We start from the raw sequence: 12,024 nt of genomic DNA on the forward strand, positions 1-12,024 counted from the left end.
ACTTACATGACAGAGTCTTTTTGCGTAATATGACGTGATTTTGTTGACTACTCAGGGTTCGGTTCTTGTTGGGTGGAAGACATGGAGATTTTAAGTTCCTGCCCCCAGCTGGTTATTCTCCCTGCTATGAGGCGTTGCTGCCCAAAGAAAAGATGCACATCGAGGCTGTGAAAGACTACAAGAGGGACCACGAGGGGGTGCGTGACCTGCTGGGAACCACCCAGTTCCTCTCTCAGTCCTCCTTTATCCCAACACCTGTGGACACCAGTCAGGTGAGGGCAGATGTCGCCTCTAAGATGCTGTATAAAGGTCATTTACCTCTGATGTGGTCAGGGAGCGCTAAGAGTGTGTTCCGTCTTTGTCCCTGCAGGTTGTCCTTCCTACTCACCTTGACAACGTGCGAGACAAGCTGGCGGAAAACATCCACGAACTGTGGGGCATGAACAAGATTGAACTAGGCTGGACGTACGGCAAGGTACAGCCTCCCAGTTGTTGGCGTGGCGATGAACAGAGCTACAGTGAAACAGGCAGGACTGATTTCATGCTAAGGAAGGTGCAACGCTGGGATCTGTCTGTGTCTCTGGAGGTGACGGGCAAAGTTTGTCTCAAACGCTTGCTCAGCATTTAATCAGAATGTCAAGAAGACAAGGATTTTCCTTCAAATCCTGGATGAAAAATAACGCCACAAACTTTTTAAACTAAAGTTGGCTTATTTTAACAGGCTCCAGGAGGATAGGACCCGTTTTATTTCAGTTGTTTGCTGTGTAACACTGTCACCTTCCAGCCATGACGCGGATCCTCGAGATTTAAGGCGAGATCTGAGCTAAAGCGTGTCAGTGGAGTGTGTGCGAGGTGTTTGGAACACACATCCAGCACACCAGAGGGGCGTTTTTTATTTTTCCAAAGAGATAAGAAGCTCTGTTGTCATGCAGGTCTGCATCGTTGGCACAGAGAACGCAGGTAGGTGTCACAATCAAAGCAGGAGCCGGAACAGCTGCGGCGTCTAACTGGAGCAGCCACTTCGGATCACTCCAATGTGGATAAAGTTACTCAGCTTTATGTTTTAATCTCATCGTTAATTAAACAACGTGAACAGAGAATCTTCTTCTGGCACTTTGCTGCCAGGTGCAGAAATGACAATATGAGCTGAGCTTTAGTGCATTTGGACTTTTGGATTTGGATTCTGTGTCCCAAACATTTCGATTATGAATGAAAGCACAAGAAAGTGCCGCCAGAGACCAGTAACAATGTCATACATCACTTTTCCAACCTTATTAAACGAGTTGAACATATATAGTATGCATCCATTCTTGTTTAGCATCAGGCTAATGTTATTGTGTTATTTGTAGTTCTGCTTATGTGAGAAAACAGATTTAGGGTTTCCATTGAGAACCTCCAGATCAACATTTTAACTAAAATCAATATGTGTTTTACTTGTTTTACTTGTTTTACTGAAATTCCAGATTCACTTTGAAATTCCAGAAGTTAAATTGACATCTCAGAATACTGAGGACCAGGTTTATTTCTGAACTTCTGTTTGAGGGCATCAGCAAAGTGAAACAGCATTGAGCCCATAATGAGAGGAAGTGTTTGGGATGATTGTGTTGACCTCAGAGAGGCTCCTTCCCCAGCAAAGGACTATCAGCGGCGAGCAGCATGTGTTGGAGACTAAACCTCTCTCTGTTGTCTCTGGCTTATCACTCTCGGCAAAATCACCACGGAGGCGTGATCCCAGTCCAAATGGAAAACTAATCCTCCAGCCACTTTTTTTGAACCCGCTCTATCATATTTCCCTTTGGGCTCTGAGCCGGTAGATTACTGTTCACTCATGCGGAGACACTGAAGCCACTGTTTCCCCCTCAGATCCGCGATGACAACAAGAGGCAGCACCCGTGCCTGGTGGATTTTGTCAAGCTGCCTGAAACTGAGAGGAACTACAACCTGCAGATGTCCAGTGAAACTCTGAAGTAAGAAAGAGAAAATAATCCACGCTATTCTATTGCTGAGGACCAGCTCCGTGAGCAGATTAAGGGCTGAGATCAAAGCAATGCTTGTGAGGGTCTGTGTCTCCTCAAACACTGAGTCATCTAAAAGATTTGGTCATGTGAAACAATCTGGAGTTAAAGTGAGCATCCATCAAGTGTGCACCTTATAAAGGGGCACAACTGTTGCACAGCCGAGGCCCGACTGCAGCTGACTATTGATTTATCCCTAATGAGCGGAGTTTAAAAGTTTAGCAGCCTCTTGAAGGGTTCTGCTGACTCACCTTCCAAAGATCAGTGCGTCCTCAGTTTGTCCTCTGCTTGAAACTTCTCTTTCCCCTGTCAGGACCTTGCTCGCTCTCGGGTGCCACGTCGCTCAGGTCAACATTCACGCTGAAGATGACCTGAAGAAAATCAAACTTCCCAAAGAGTAAGCCTGTTTTTTTAACACCTTTTAGGAACCAAAAGAGGTTACATAGAAAATAAAACACACACTGATGTTCGGTTTACTTAAGAATCATGTTTCAGAAAGCTGGATCAACAGGAAGCTGCTTTAATGCATTCAAATGTGCCTTTTCTCTGACTAAAATAAAAGCACACTGTAAAACTGACCCTTGATTTTGTTGTCCTGCAGCTACATGATGTCTAATGGATATAAGCCTGCGCCACTGGACCTCTCTGACGTGAAACTGACTGGAGGTCAGGAGGTTCTAGTTGATAAACTGGCCGAGAACGCGCACAACGTGTGGGCCAAAGACAGAATCAAACAAGGCTGGACCTACGGCATCCAGCAGGTAAAGGCCGTCCTCCTGTCCATCGTTACCTGTGGGCATTAATGTTGACATAGAGATATTTCAATGTCAACTTTGAAGCAGTCCAAACACCACTTTGCTCCATTTCCTTTTTTCTCTGCTTGCGGCAGGATGTGAAGAGCAGGCGGAATCCTCGCCTGGTGCCGTATGCGTTATTAGACGAGCGCACTAAAAAGTCTAATAGAGACAGTTTGAGAGAGGCCATCAGGACTCTGGTTGGCTACGGATATGACATTGACCCCCCGGATCAGGAGGGTACGTCACCCTGGATTCGTCTGTTGGCAGGACCGGTCTCTGCTTTTGGTAAACGGTTGGATTTGTGTCGCTAGGTGCTCATGTGGTGGTTGATGAGACCATCGAGACCACCCGCCTGTTCCGCGTGGAGCAGACGTACGCAGTGAAGACGGGGAAATGGTACTTTGAGTTTGAGGCCATCACGGGCGGCGACATGAGGGTCGGCTGGGCCCGACCGGGCTGCAGGCCCGACGTTGAACTGGGAGCAGATGACCAGGTTTTCGTCTTCGATGGTTACAGGGTAAGTGAGCGTTTACACTGCAGAACCACTGAGCTTCTGGCTCTAACAGGAATCCTACTTTCCCTCTCAGGGCCGGCGCATGCACGCAGGAAGCCGCTACTTCGGACACCCGTGGAAAAATGGCGACGTGGTCGGTTGCATGATCAACATGGAGGACAAGTCCATGATTTTCACCCTGAACGGGGAGCTCCTCATCACCAACAAGGGCTCAGAGCTTTGCTTCACTGACTTTGAGACAGAAGAGGGTGCGCCGCTCGCTGGCTCTGTCCAACTTTAGTCTTCATCGATTGACTCAAACACCTGAACGCCTTTTTCTTTTCTAATCCCACTGGTGAATTTCCTCCAGGTTTCATCCCTGTCTGCAGCCTGGGTATGTCCCAAATCGGACGTATGAACCTTGGAAAGGATGCCAGTACCTTTAAGTACTACACCATGTGCGGTCTCCAGGAAGGGTTCGAGCCCTTCGCCGTCAACATGAAGCGAGAGATCACCATGTGGTTCAGCAAGCGCCTCCCCACCTTTGTCAACATCCAACAGGACCACGCTCACATAGAGGTGAGAAGACCACAAGCCGGAGTTTGTAAGGCGAGGGATTCAGGTGCCCTGACGCCTGGTGCCTTTTATTTTGGACTGGTCAGGTGACGCGGATCGACGGAACCGTGGACAGCCCGCCCTGCCTCAAGGTCACCCACAAGACATTCGGTACCCAGAACAGCAACAGCGACATGCTGTACTGTCGGCTGAGCGTGCCCGTGGAGTTTTACTCCGCAGACACGCTTCTGGACGAATCGCTCCGATTCAGGTGAGGCCAGGAAGTGCTGGTTGTATTGCAGCTTGTTCCGGGTTCAGATGTCCTCCTGCACTGCTTTTGTCTTTACAGTTACCCTCCCAACGACGACGGAAGCGCTGACTACGGAAGCATCACCACGGTAACTCAGCAGAGATTTCAAAAATACAGGCGTGAGAAAATGCGGCTGCGCCACCGTGTGCTTTATTTCCTCCCAGTACTACCACTCGGTGAGAGTGTTTGCCGGACAGGACCCTGCGTCCGTGTGGGTGGGCTGGGTCACGCCTGACTACCACTACTACAGCAAGAACTTTAACCTCGGCAAGACGAGGACCGTCACCGTTACCCTGGGAGACGAGAGAGGCCGCGTCCACGAGAGGCAAGCAGCCGTTCAAATTCAGAATATAGATTTGCTGTCATTTTTATGTAAATGGATAAAAACGAGCAGCTCCAGATACATTTATTTTTTAGAAAGTGAATGCAGCATTTAAAAGTGCGCAATAAGGACAGAAATGAATCTGATGAGGGACAGTGCAACACATAAAAATAGACGTCGCAAGCTACAAATATACGTAATCAGTTGTGAAATAGTGCAGCCAGCTGTACAGAAAAGAACATCAGGCAATATATTACAGGATTTAAAAGTGTTAGCCTTGACTTCTCCTTATTGAGAAGTCTCTGCAGGTCCATCTATCCAACATTTCATGGGCGGTGGGGCAGTGCTTCACTCCGAGGTGCTTTATCTAGCTCATCCATCCCGTTTTCCATTCTTTTTAGCTAACAAGGATGTATTAACAAGATCAAAGTCAAGTTCAAAGAGCAGCCCAGCACGCGCAGACCAGAAAATGTGCCGTTCCGGGTCAAGATTTGAAGCATAGTATCTTTTTCCTGCAGTGTCCAGAGGAGCAACTGTTACATGGTGTGTGCGGGGGACGCCGTCAGCCCGTCTTCCTCCAGCCGCTCCACCTCTGACCTGGAGATCGGCTGCCTGATCGACCTGGCCACTGGCCTGGTCACCTTCACCGCTAACGGCAAGGAGCTGTCCACAGTGTACCAGGTAAAAGGAAAACGGGAACGATGCTGCGTTTTTCATCCAGTTTCCGTATCAAAACCTTGGAATTGGACCTGCTCGGTATTCTCACTTCGCTGCAGCAAACCGACCTGACAGTGACGTCCGAATCCAACCATCAGAAGCTTTTATCACCCCTCTATTTTCTGTCTATCTTTCATTGTTTCCCCTGGAAGTGGAATTTCTGAAGGGTGCAGCTTTATTCTGTGGATGATCGGCAGCCGTCTTTCTTTTTCAGGTGGAGCCGAACACCAAGCTGTTCCCGGCTGTGTTTGTACGACCGACCTCTGCTGACCTTTTCCAGTTTGAGTTTGTCAAGATAAAGGTTTGTTGCTGATGTTTTTAATATACAGTGATCCCTCGTTTATCGCGGGAGTTGCGTTCCAAAAATACCACGCGAAAAGTGAAATCCGTGAAGTATTTATTTTTATTATTTTACAATGCAATACTGAACTATAAAATGAAACCAAAAATCAAAACCTGTTTTAAAGCCCAAACTTTGTTTAAAACAATAATTTTAATCTAGTAATACAAGGTTGGAAACATTGTCACTGGCGTATTTCAGTCCCAGCTGTGCCTCTTCGTCCTGACTCCGCTCCGCTGGAGCGTCTGTTTCTACTGAAGGCGCAGGAGTCTTTCTCCGAGAGAAGAACATTGTTATGGGTAGTTGTTGGCGCTCTTTCTTTTTCTGAGCAAGAAGATTTTTATAAACGGATATGCCACCTTCGATTATATTTGAGAACTGCAATGAACGACTCGCAAAAAAAAATCCGTGAAGCAGCGAAGCCGTGAAAGATGAAACGCGATATAGCGAGGGATCACTGTATAATCATATTGTGGCTCGTGAGACTCCATCAATTATACACTATCTGCCACTTAGACAATAGTTTAAGGATAAAAAACTGTTATTTCTTTATGTGTGTGTTTAATATCGACTTTATTTTTCTCAAATACCTGCATTTTCTTATTGTTTCAAAATGTGGATATTCTGGGGCTCTGGGGACAAAGGCCAAGAGGTCATTGATTGATGGTTCGATCCCTGGCACAACTGCATGTCCAAGTGTCCTTGAGCAAATCACTTTACCCCAGATTAGTTCCGACAGCTCCTCCGTGTGATCATAGTGTGAATAGCTGAGCAACCAAATATTGTCAGGGACATCGAGAGGAGCTGCCATGTCTGTCTAGAACCCTTCCATCAGTCACCGTAACCATGGCGATCTAATGTGTCCTCATAAGTCAACCCGCTCTCCTCTCAGGATGCGATGCCGCTCTCATCTGCCATATTCAAGAGCGAGCACAGGAATCCGGTCCCCCAGTGCCCCCCGCGCCTGGACGTGCAGACCATCCTTTCCGTCCTGTGGAGCCGCATGCCCAACACCTTCCTCAACGTGGAGACGGCGCGCGTCAGCGAGAGACACGGCTGGGTGGTCCAGTGTCTGGAGCCGCTGCAGATCATGGCTGTGCACATCCCCGAGGAGAACAGGTCTGCAAACAGGGTCTTAACTCCAGTTTAAAGCCATTTTTAGCACTTTAGGACCAGTTAAAACCAGTCTGGGTTTGCGTTAGGCTAATAAAGTGATCCCAGCTGTTAAATTCTTATACAACACAAAAATAAACTTACTCACTCGCTCACTCGCGTTCTGCGCTGCAGGTGTTTGGACATCCTGGAGTTGTCCGAACACGAAGACCTGCGGAAGTTCCACTACCACACCCTGATGCTGTACTGCGCCCTGTGTGCGCTGGGAAACACCCGTGTTGCTCACGCCCTCTGCAGCCATTTGGACCAGTCGCAGCTGCTCTACACCATCGACAACCAGTACCTGTCTGGGATGCTGAGAGAGGGCTTCTACAGCGTCCTCATCAGGTAGAGAAGTATCCACCACACAGTTTTAGTGATTCATTTGGCCCCTTTGTTGGGTTTTTGCCTGGGACAGTGAAGCAGAACCTTCATTATTAACAACTTACAGTAGCATCGCAGCTGATTGAATCAACATGACTACGCTTAGTGGCCAAAATGTTGGAAAAACATGTCAAAATCCGGCGTAACTTACTTTGATTCTCCGTCTGGCCCCCAGCATCCATCTTGAGACGGCGAAGGAGGCTCGCCTGATGATGAACAACGAGTTCATCATCCCCGTGACGGACGAGACCCGCTCCATCAAGCTCTTCCCCGATGAGTCCAAGCGCCACTCCCTGCCTGGCGTGGACCTTAGCACCTCTCTGAAGCCTCGGGTCAACTTCTCCCCGGTGGGGGTGATCAACCGGGGCAGGCACCAGTACCTCCACAGTCCACAGATCCCACTGGGGATCCTAAAGGAGAAAGCCATCAGCATGCTCACCGAGGCCGTGCAGGGTGGAGGCACGCACATCCGAGATCCGGTGGGCGGGAGCGTGAAGTACCAGTTTGTCCCCATCCTCAAGCTTATTGGAACGCTCCTGATCATGGGGGTCCTCACCAGCGAGGAGGTGAGAGTAATCCTCCTCATGATTGACCCCAATGTGTTCGGAGAGGTCCAGGAGGGCGAGGAGGCGAGGGGGGAGGAGGCTGGCCCGGCCGCAGAGAAGGAGGAGGTGAGCAAGAACGAGGAGAAGGCCGTGGAGGCGGGAGAGGAGGAGACCAAGGAGAGCAAGCCGTCGGCGACTAAAGGTCTCCTGGAGAAGTTGCTCCCAGAGCCCGTCAAGCGCCAGGTGAGGAAAAGAAACGCTTCTTCACTCATTTCTATTCCATCCACGTTGCCTTTATTGTGTATGCTGCCATCTCCTGTCAGATTAGAGTAGTTAATCCGCTCAGAATATTTGATATTCATTTGGCTTATTAGCATTTCATATTGTATTGAAATGATGTGCAGCCCCGTTGTCGTCCCCCAGATGTGCGAGCTGCTGCAGTACTTCTGCGACTGTGAGCTGAAGCACCGCATCGAGTCCATCGTCTCCTTCTCCGACACCTTCGTCTCCAAGCTTCAGTTCAACCAGAAGTTCCGCTACAACGAGCTGATGGTGGCGCTCAACATGTCGGCCGCCGTCACCGCCAAGAAGACCAAAGAATTTCGCTCTCCCCCGCAGGAGCAGGTAGGGGAGCAACAGGCGGCGCGTGAGGAATGGATCGAGCCTCACCTGCTCTTTAATAATGGTTAAGGTTGTTTGATGTATTGCTCCGGATAAAACAGCAGAACGAACACTTGAGCCTGAGGGTGAGGAAACGATCAATGTCCCGTGTCCTCGCTGCTCTCTGCCGTTGCTCCGCGGCGTTTCTAGTCGCTAAAGGTCACTTTTTTCCTCATGTGAGTTGGATTTGGATGTGGAGGAAGGGAATTATGTTTACTGTTGAAATTCAAAACTGATTTAATTGGCCCCTTAAAGTTGTTGCTGCCCTTAGCGCAGCGATAAACACTTGTTTGTTTAACCATCGTACCAGTTCCCAACTTCAGAAGTTCCAAAATTGGGATTAAATTCAAATGACTTCAGTGCTGGAAGACTTCTTCTGGTGCTGAAGTAGTTGTTTTTAGTGGCATCATTCCTCTCGCCTTCATCACATCATTTCCTTTTGAATCATTTGATGGAATCAGTGGATTTCTGAACTCTACTGAAGCAGTTAAAATTGTGTTTTTAAACCCTGTGATTGCACTTAAAAGCAATTTCATGGGTTTGTAATAAAATAGTCAGCATGCTGGAGGGCCCAGGGCTCAGATCTGTGGAACTGATGAGTGCAACATCAGTGACTGGTGCCGTTTCTTGAATATTTTGATTTAAAACCATGACCAGAGAGTTGTGTTTTTATTTTCTGTTTTCATTTTTCTTGTGCTGAGTGAAGCTCTTCTGCACCACAACAGCTTTGTTGAGAGGTTTAGGTCCAGGAGAAAACTCCCTCCTTTGAAGACATTTAATTGGTCTCCTGCTGCATCAAATCCTCTCTGTTGAAGAAAGTGCCCTGGTAAAATAAGTGCAGTGGTCAACAGCAGGTGTTGGCAACATCCTCCAGCGCCGCTCAATGTTCCTCCCATGGTTTATTAAAAAGCCACGCCAGAAATAGACACCCCAGTAGCATGAGCTGAATTTGAGGATATAGCTAGCTTGTAACATGAAACAATTAACTGATATCAGAGCGGTTTGCTATTCAAGCTGCTTTTAAATGGTGTGAAAAGGTTCATTGTCTCTGCACTGACGCGTCTGATGCTGTGTCAGGAGGCCAGTTGAGCACGTCCAACAATCATAATGCTATCTTCTCTGTATGCTAACCTCCTTTATTTGTCAAACAGTTCACAGGCTCCCATCCTCACATTAACTCTCCACTCTTCGTTAATTTCCCATCTGCTGCAGATCAACATCCTGTTGAATTTCAGTGCAGGAGACGACTGTCCCTGTCCTGAGGAAATCCAGGAGGAACTCAATTCCTTCCACGAAGAGCTGCGCCTGCATTGTGGTAAAGTCGAGCACCTCTTCCATTAATATTTCTGCCCGTGGTTCCATCTGTGGGTATTATCCTCTTTGGCCTCATGGCTCTCTTTTAAACTATTGCACTTCTAGGAGAACCCTGCCGACTGTTCATCATCATCTCGGTCTGTCAAGTGTTACTTGTATTCATTTGCAGGAATCCCCATTGAGGAGGAAGAGGAAGATCAGGACACTTCGATTAAAGGCCGCCTTCTGGCTTTGCTCTACAAAATCAAGGGCCCTCCTCAGAAAGCAGAAAAGGAGCCAGAGAAGGAACAAGCTGCCCCCAGTAAGTCACAAAAAATTCCACATTTTACTAAACGCAGCCACTTAAACTCTTTTAAAGCTTTGCCTGATGGAAGTGAGCTCAACTTTAATTTTGAAGCTCTTGTTTGACACAGAGACATGAAGAAGGTGTTGAATTCGAATGTGGACTTAATCTCTTTCTGAACTCATCAGAGGCCGTCGACCACCTGCCTGTGGTGTCAGTCTGTTTCTGCTAAATCGTGACATCCTTCCAGATTAAGTGTTCTGCATCATAAATGATGCATTTACTGCTCCGGGCTGGGGTCAACGCTTTCAGTGCTCCCATCCGCTGGGTTTGGCTGAAAGCATAGTTATGTCTGAAATAACAGAAGACTAATGGGCAGCCTCTGCACAATTGTGTCATAAATTTTAATAAGTCTCTCCCGACTCCCACAGTAGCGTGGCTAACAGAAGGCTTTGTGATTGGCCAAATGAAGTGAGTCAGTGTGATTATCATGCATCACTGAACATAAGCGATTAATCATCTGGTCTATCAACGCTGCCTAAATTCATCATTATTATCTAATTAGTATATTTCACGACCAGCGGACACCGATTTCCTGTAGTTGCTGCCGCTGTATTACAGTGGAGATCTACAGGAGCATGCTAACGGCTTCATAAATGACACCAGCAAGGCTACATGCACCCATTAGCAGATTAGCTTGCAGACGGCGTCGCCTCTGATCTGTGAGCAGTGGGCTTGAGGCGATGCAGAGCAAAAGCAAACCTGTGAGACGTTCCCATCCAGGCCTTGTGCTCCGGCACATCTCTCCCTCTCTCGCCTCATCCCTCATTAGGATTCGGTTGGACACTGACCTCTGGTTCGCTCTGGGTGTTGGGCTGTTTGGCCTGATCACACAGAGTCCGGCTGAACCAGAATAATGACCTGAGCACGAGAGATACTGCATTTGTTCTGTTACCATCTAGTATTTCTCTCCAAGGCATAAGAAGGTGTTTTTCCATCTTAATCCCTGTCAAACCATTTAAACCAAGTGAAGCTACTGTAGTGAGTCACTTCTTCTATTTGCTGACTGAATGAATGTTGATGGCAGCGAGACTGTTGTCATCAGCATTGACATCGATTCTTCCCGCTGTGACGAAAATAATATCTTTTCTGTTTGTTCCTACAAATGCCAATTAAGTCAGAAGGCATCGGGCCTGGCGCAAGTATACTGAATAGCAAACGCACCAAATAAGTTTGCATTCCTGCTTCTGCAGCTAACCTGAAGGAGCTGATCTCCCAGACCATAACCTGCTGGGCTCAGGAGTCTCACATCCAGGACCCAGAGCTGGTCAGGGTGATGTTCAGCCTGCTGAGGAGGCAGTATGACGGAATCGGAGAGCTGCTCCGGGGCATGAAGAAAACCTACACCATCAGCGCCGCCTCTGTGCAGGATGCTATCAACCTGTTAGCATCTCTGGGGCAGATCAGATCGCTGCTGTCCGTGCGGATGGGCAAAGAGGAGGAGAAACTCATGATCGATGGGCTGGGGTGAGATGAACTTTATATTCTTTGGAAGTGGGATGTCGACTTATATTCACGAATCCTTTCCTTTGCATCCCAGTGACATTATGAACAACAAGGTTTTCTACCAACATCCCAACCTGATGAGAGTCCTGGGCATGCACGAGACCGTCATGGAGGTCATGGTCAACGTGCTGGGAGGAGACAAGTCCCAGGTAATGTGTTTGCAGACCGTAGAATGAGCTTTAGAACCCGGACTCTGCTGCAGCTTTCCTGTGGTGGCGCCGGTCTCTGTAAAAAACAAAACAAAAATCCAGTACAACTTTCAGTTGTTTTCTTTGACAACTTGATCAGTCGTTTGAAAATGTTCATTATGATTTCCCTAATAGGAAAAGAACCCAAATCCATCCAACACTTAATCCATATAAAATCCCAGGAACATAAATGTAGCCGTAAAGGTCCTTAAAGGAACCTAAAGGCTGGATCAGTTTTATTTTCATCTCTTTGCCTCCCATTGCCCTGCTCATGGGGGACATGCATGACCATTGAGGTTCCCAGAGCGTCTTTTTAATTTAAGTGTTGAGTAAGAAGAAGTTGTGTTCATTTTAATGGGTTATTGACCCCATAACATTAATAA

The 12,024-nt window shown here is 47.7% G+C and overlaps 1 protein-coding gene across 4 annotated transcripts in view; it reads left to right on the top strand.

Annotated features, from left to right (window-relative positions):
* Nucleotides 1-12,024, top strand: part of ryr3 (ryanodine receptor 3) — a 57,531-nt gene that overhangs the window by 21,648 nt on the left and 23,859 nt on the right. For all 4 annotated transcript variants that reach the window (XM_057017663.1, XM_057017665.1, XM_057017662.1 and 1 more), the window contains 22 exons: nucleotides 56-272; nucleotides 371-475; nucleotides 1,864-1,967; nucleotides 2,329-2,412; nucleotides 2,617-2,776; nucleotides 2,905-3,049; nucleotides 3,124-3,329; nucleotides 3,400-3,574; nucleotides 3,676-3,884; nucleotides 3,968-4,131; nucleotides 4,210-4,258; nucleotides 4,335-4,495; nucleotides 5,011-5,173; nucleotides 5,424-5,510; nucleotides 6,442-6,668; nucleotides 6,837-7,049; nucleotides 7,261-7,873; nucleotides 8,054-8,254; nucleotides 9,503-9,605; nucleotides 9,774-9,905; nucleotides 11,141-11,414; nucleotides 11,488-11,602. In XM_057017663.1, coding sequence (XP_056873643.1) covers nucleotides 56-272; nucleotides 371-475; nucleotides 1,864-1,967; nucleotides 2,329-2,412; nucleotides 2,617-2,776; nucleotides 2,905-3,049; nucleotides 3,124-3,329; nucleotides 3,400-3,574; nucleotides 3,676-3,884; nucleotides 3,968-4,131; nucleotides 4,210-4,258; nucleotides 4,335-4,495; nucleotides 5,011-5,173; nucleotides 5,424-5,510; nucleotides 6,442-6,668; nucleotides 6,837-7,049; nucleotides 7,261-7,873; nucleotides 8,054-8,254; nucleotides 9,503-9,605; nucleotides 9,774-9,905; nucleotides 11,141-11,414; nucleotides 11,488-11,602 — 3,907 coding nt within the window. The remainder of the gene's footprint in view (nucleotides 1-55; nucleotides 273-370; nucleotides 476-1,863; nucleotides 1,968-2,328; nucleotides 2,413-2,616; nucleotides 2,777-2,904; nucleotides 3,050-3,123; nucleotides 3,330-3,399; nucleotides 3,575-3,675; nucleotides 3,885-3,967; nucleotides 4,132-4,209; nucleotides 4,259-4,334; nucleotides 4,496-5,010; nucleotides 5,174-5,423; nucleotides 5,511-6,441; nucleotides 6,669-6,836; nucleotides 7,050-7,260; nucleotides 7,874-8,053; nucleotides 8,255-9,502; nucleotides 9,606-9,773; nucleotides 9,906-11,140; nucleotides 11,415-11,487; nucleotides 11,603-12,024) is intronic.

The sequence above is a fragment of the Takifugu flavidus genome, chromosome 19 (genome assembly GCF_003711565.1).
Source record: "Takifugu flavidus isolate HTHZ2018 chromosome 19, ASM371156v2, whole genome shotgun sequence".
Classification (NCBI taxonomy): domain Eukaryota; kingdom Metazoa; phylum Chordata; class Actinopteri; order Tetraodontiformes; family Tetraodontidae; genus Takifugu; species Takifugu flavidus.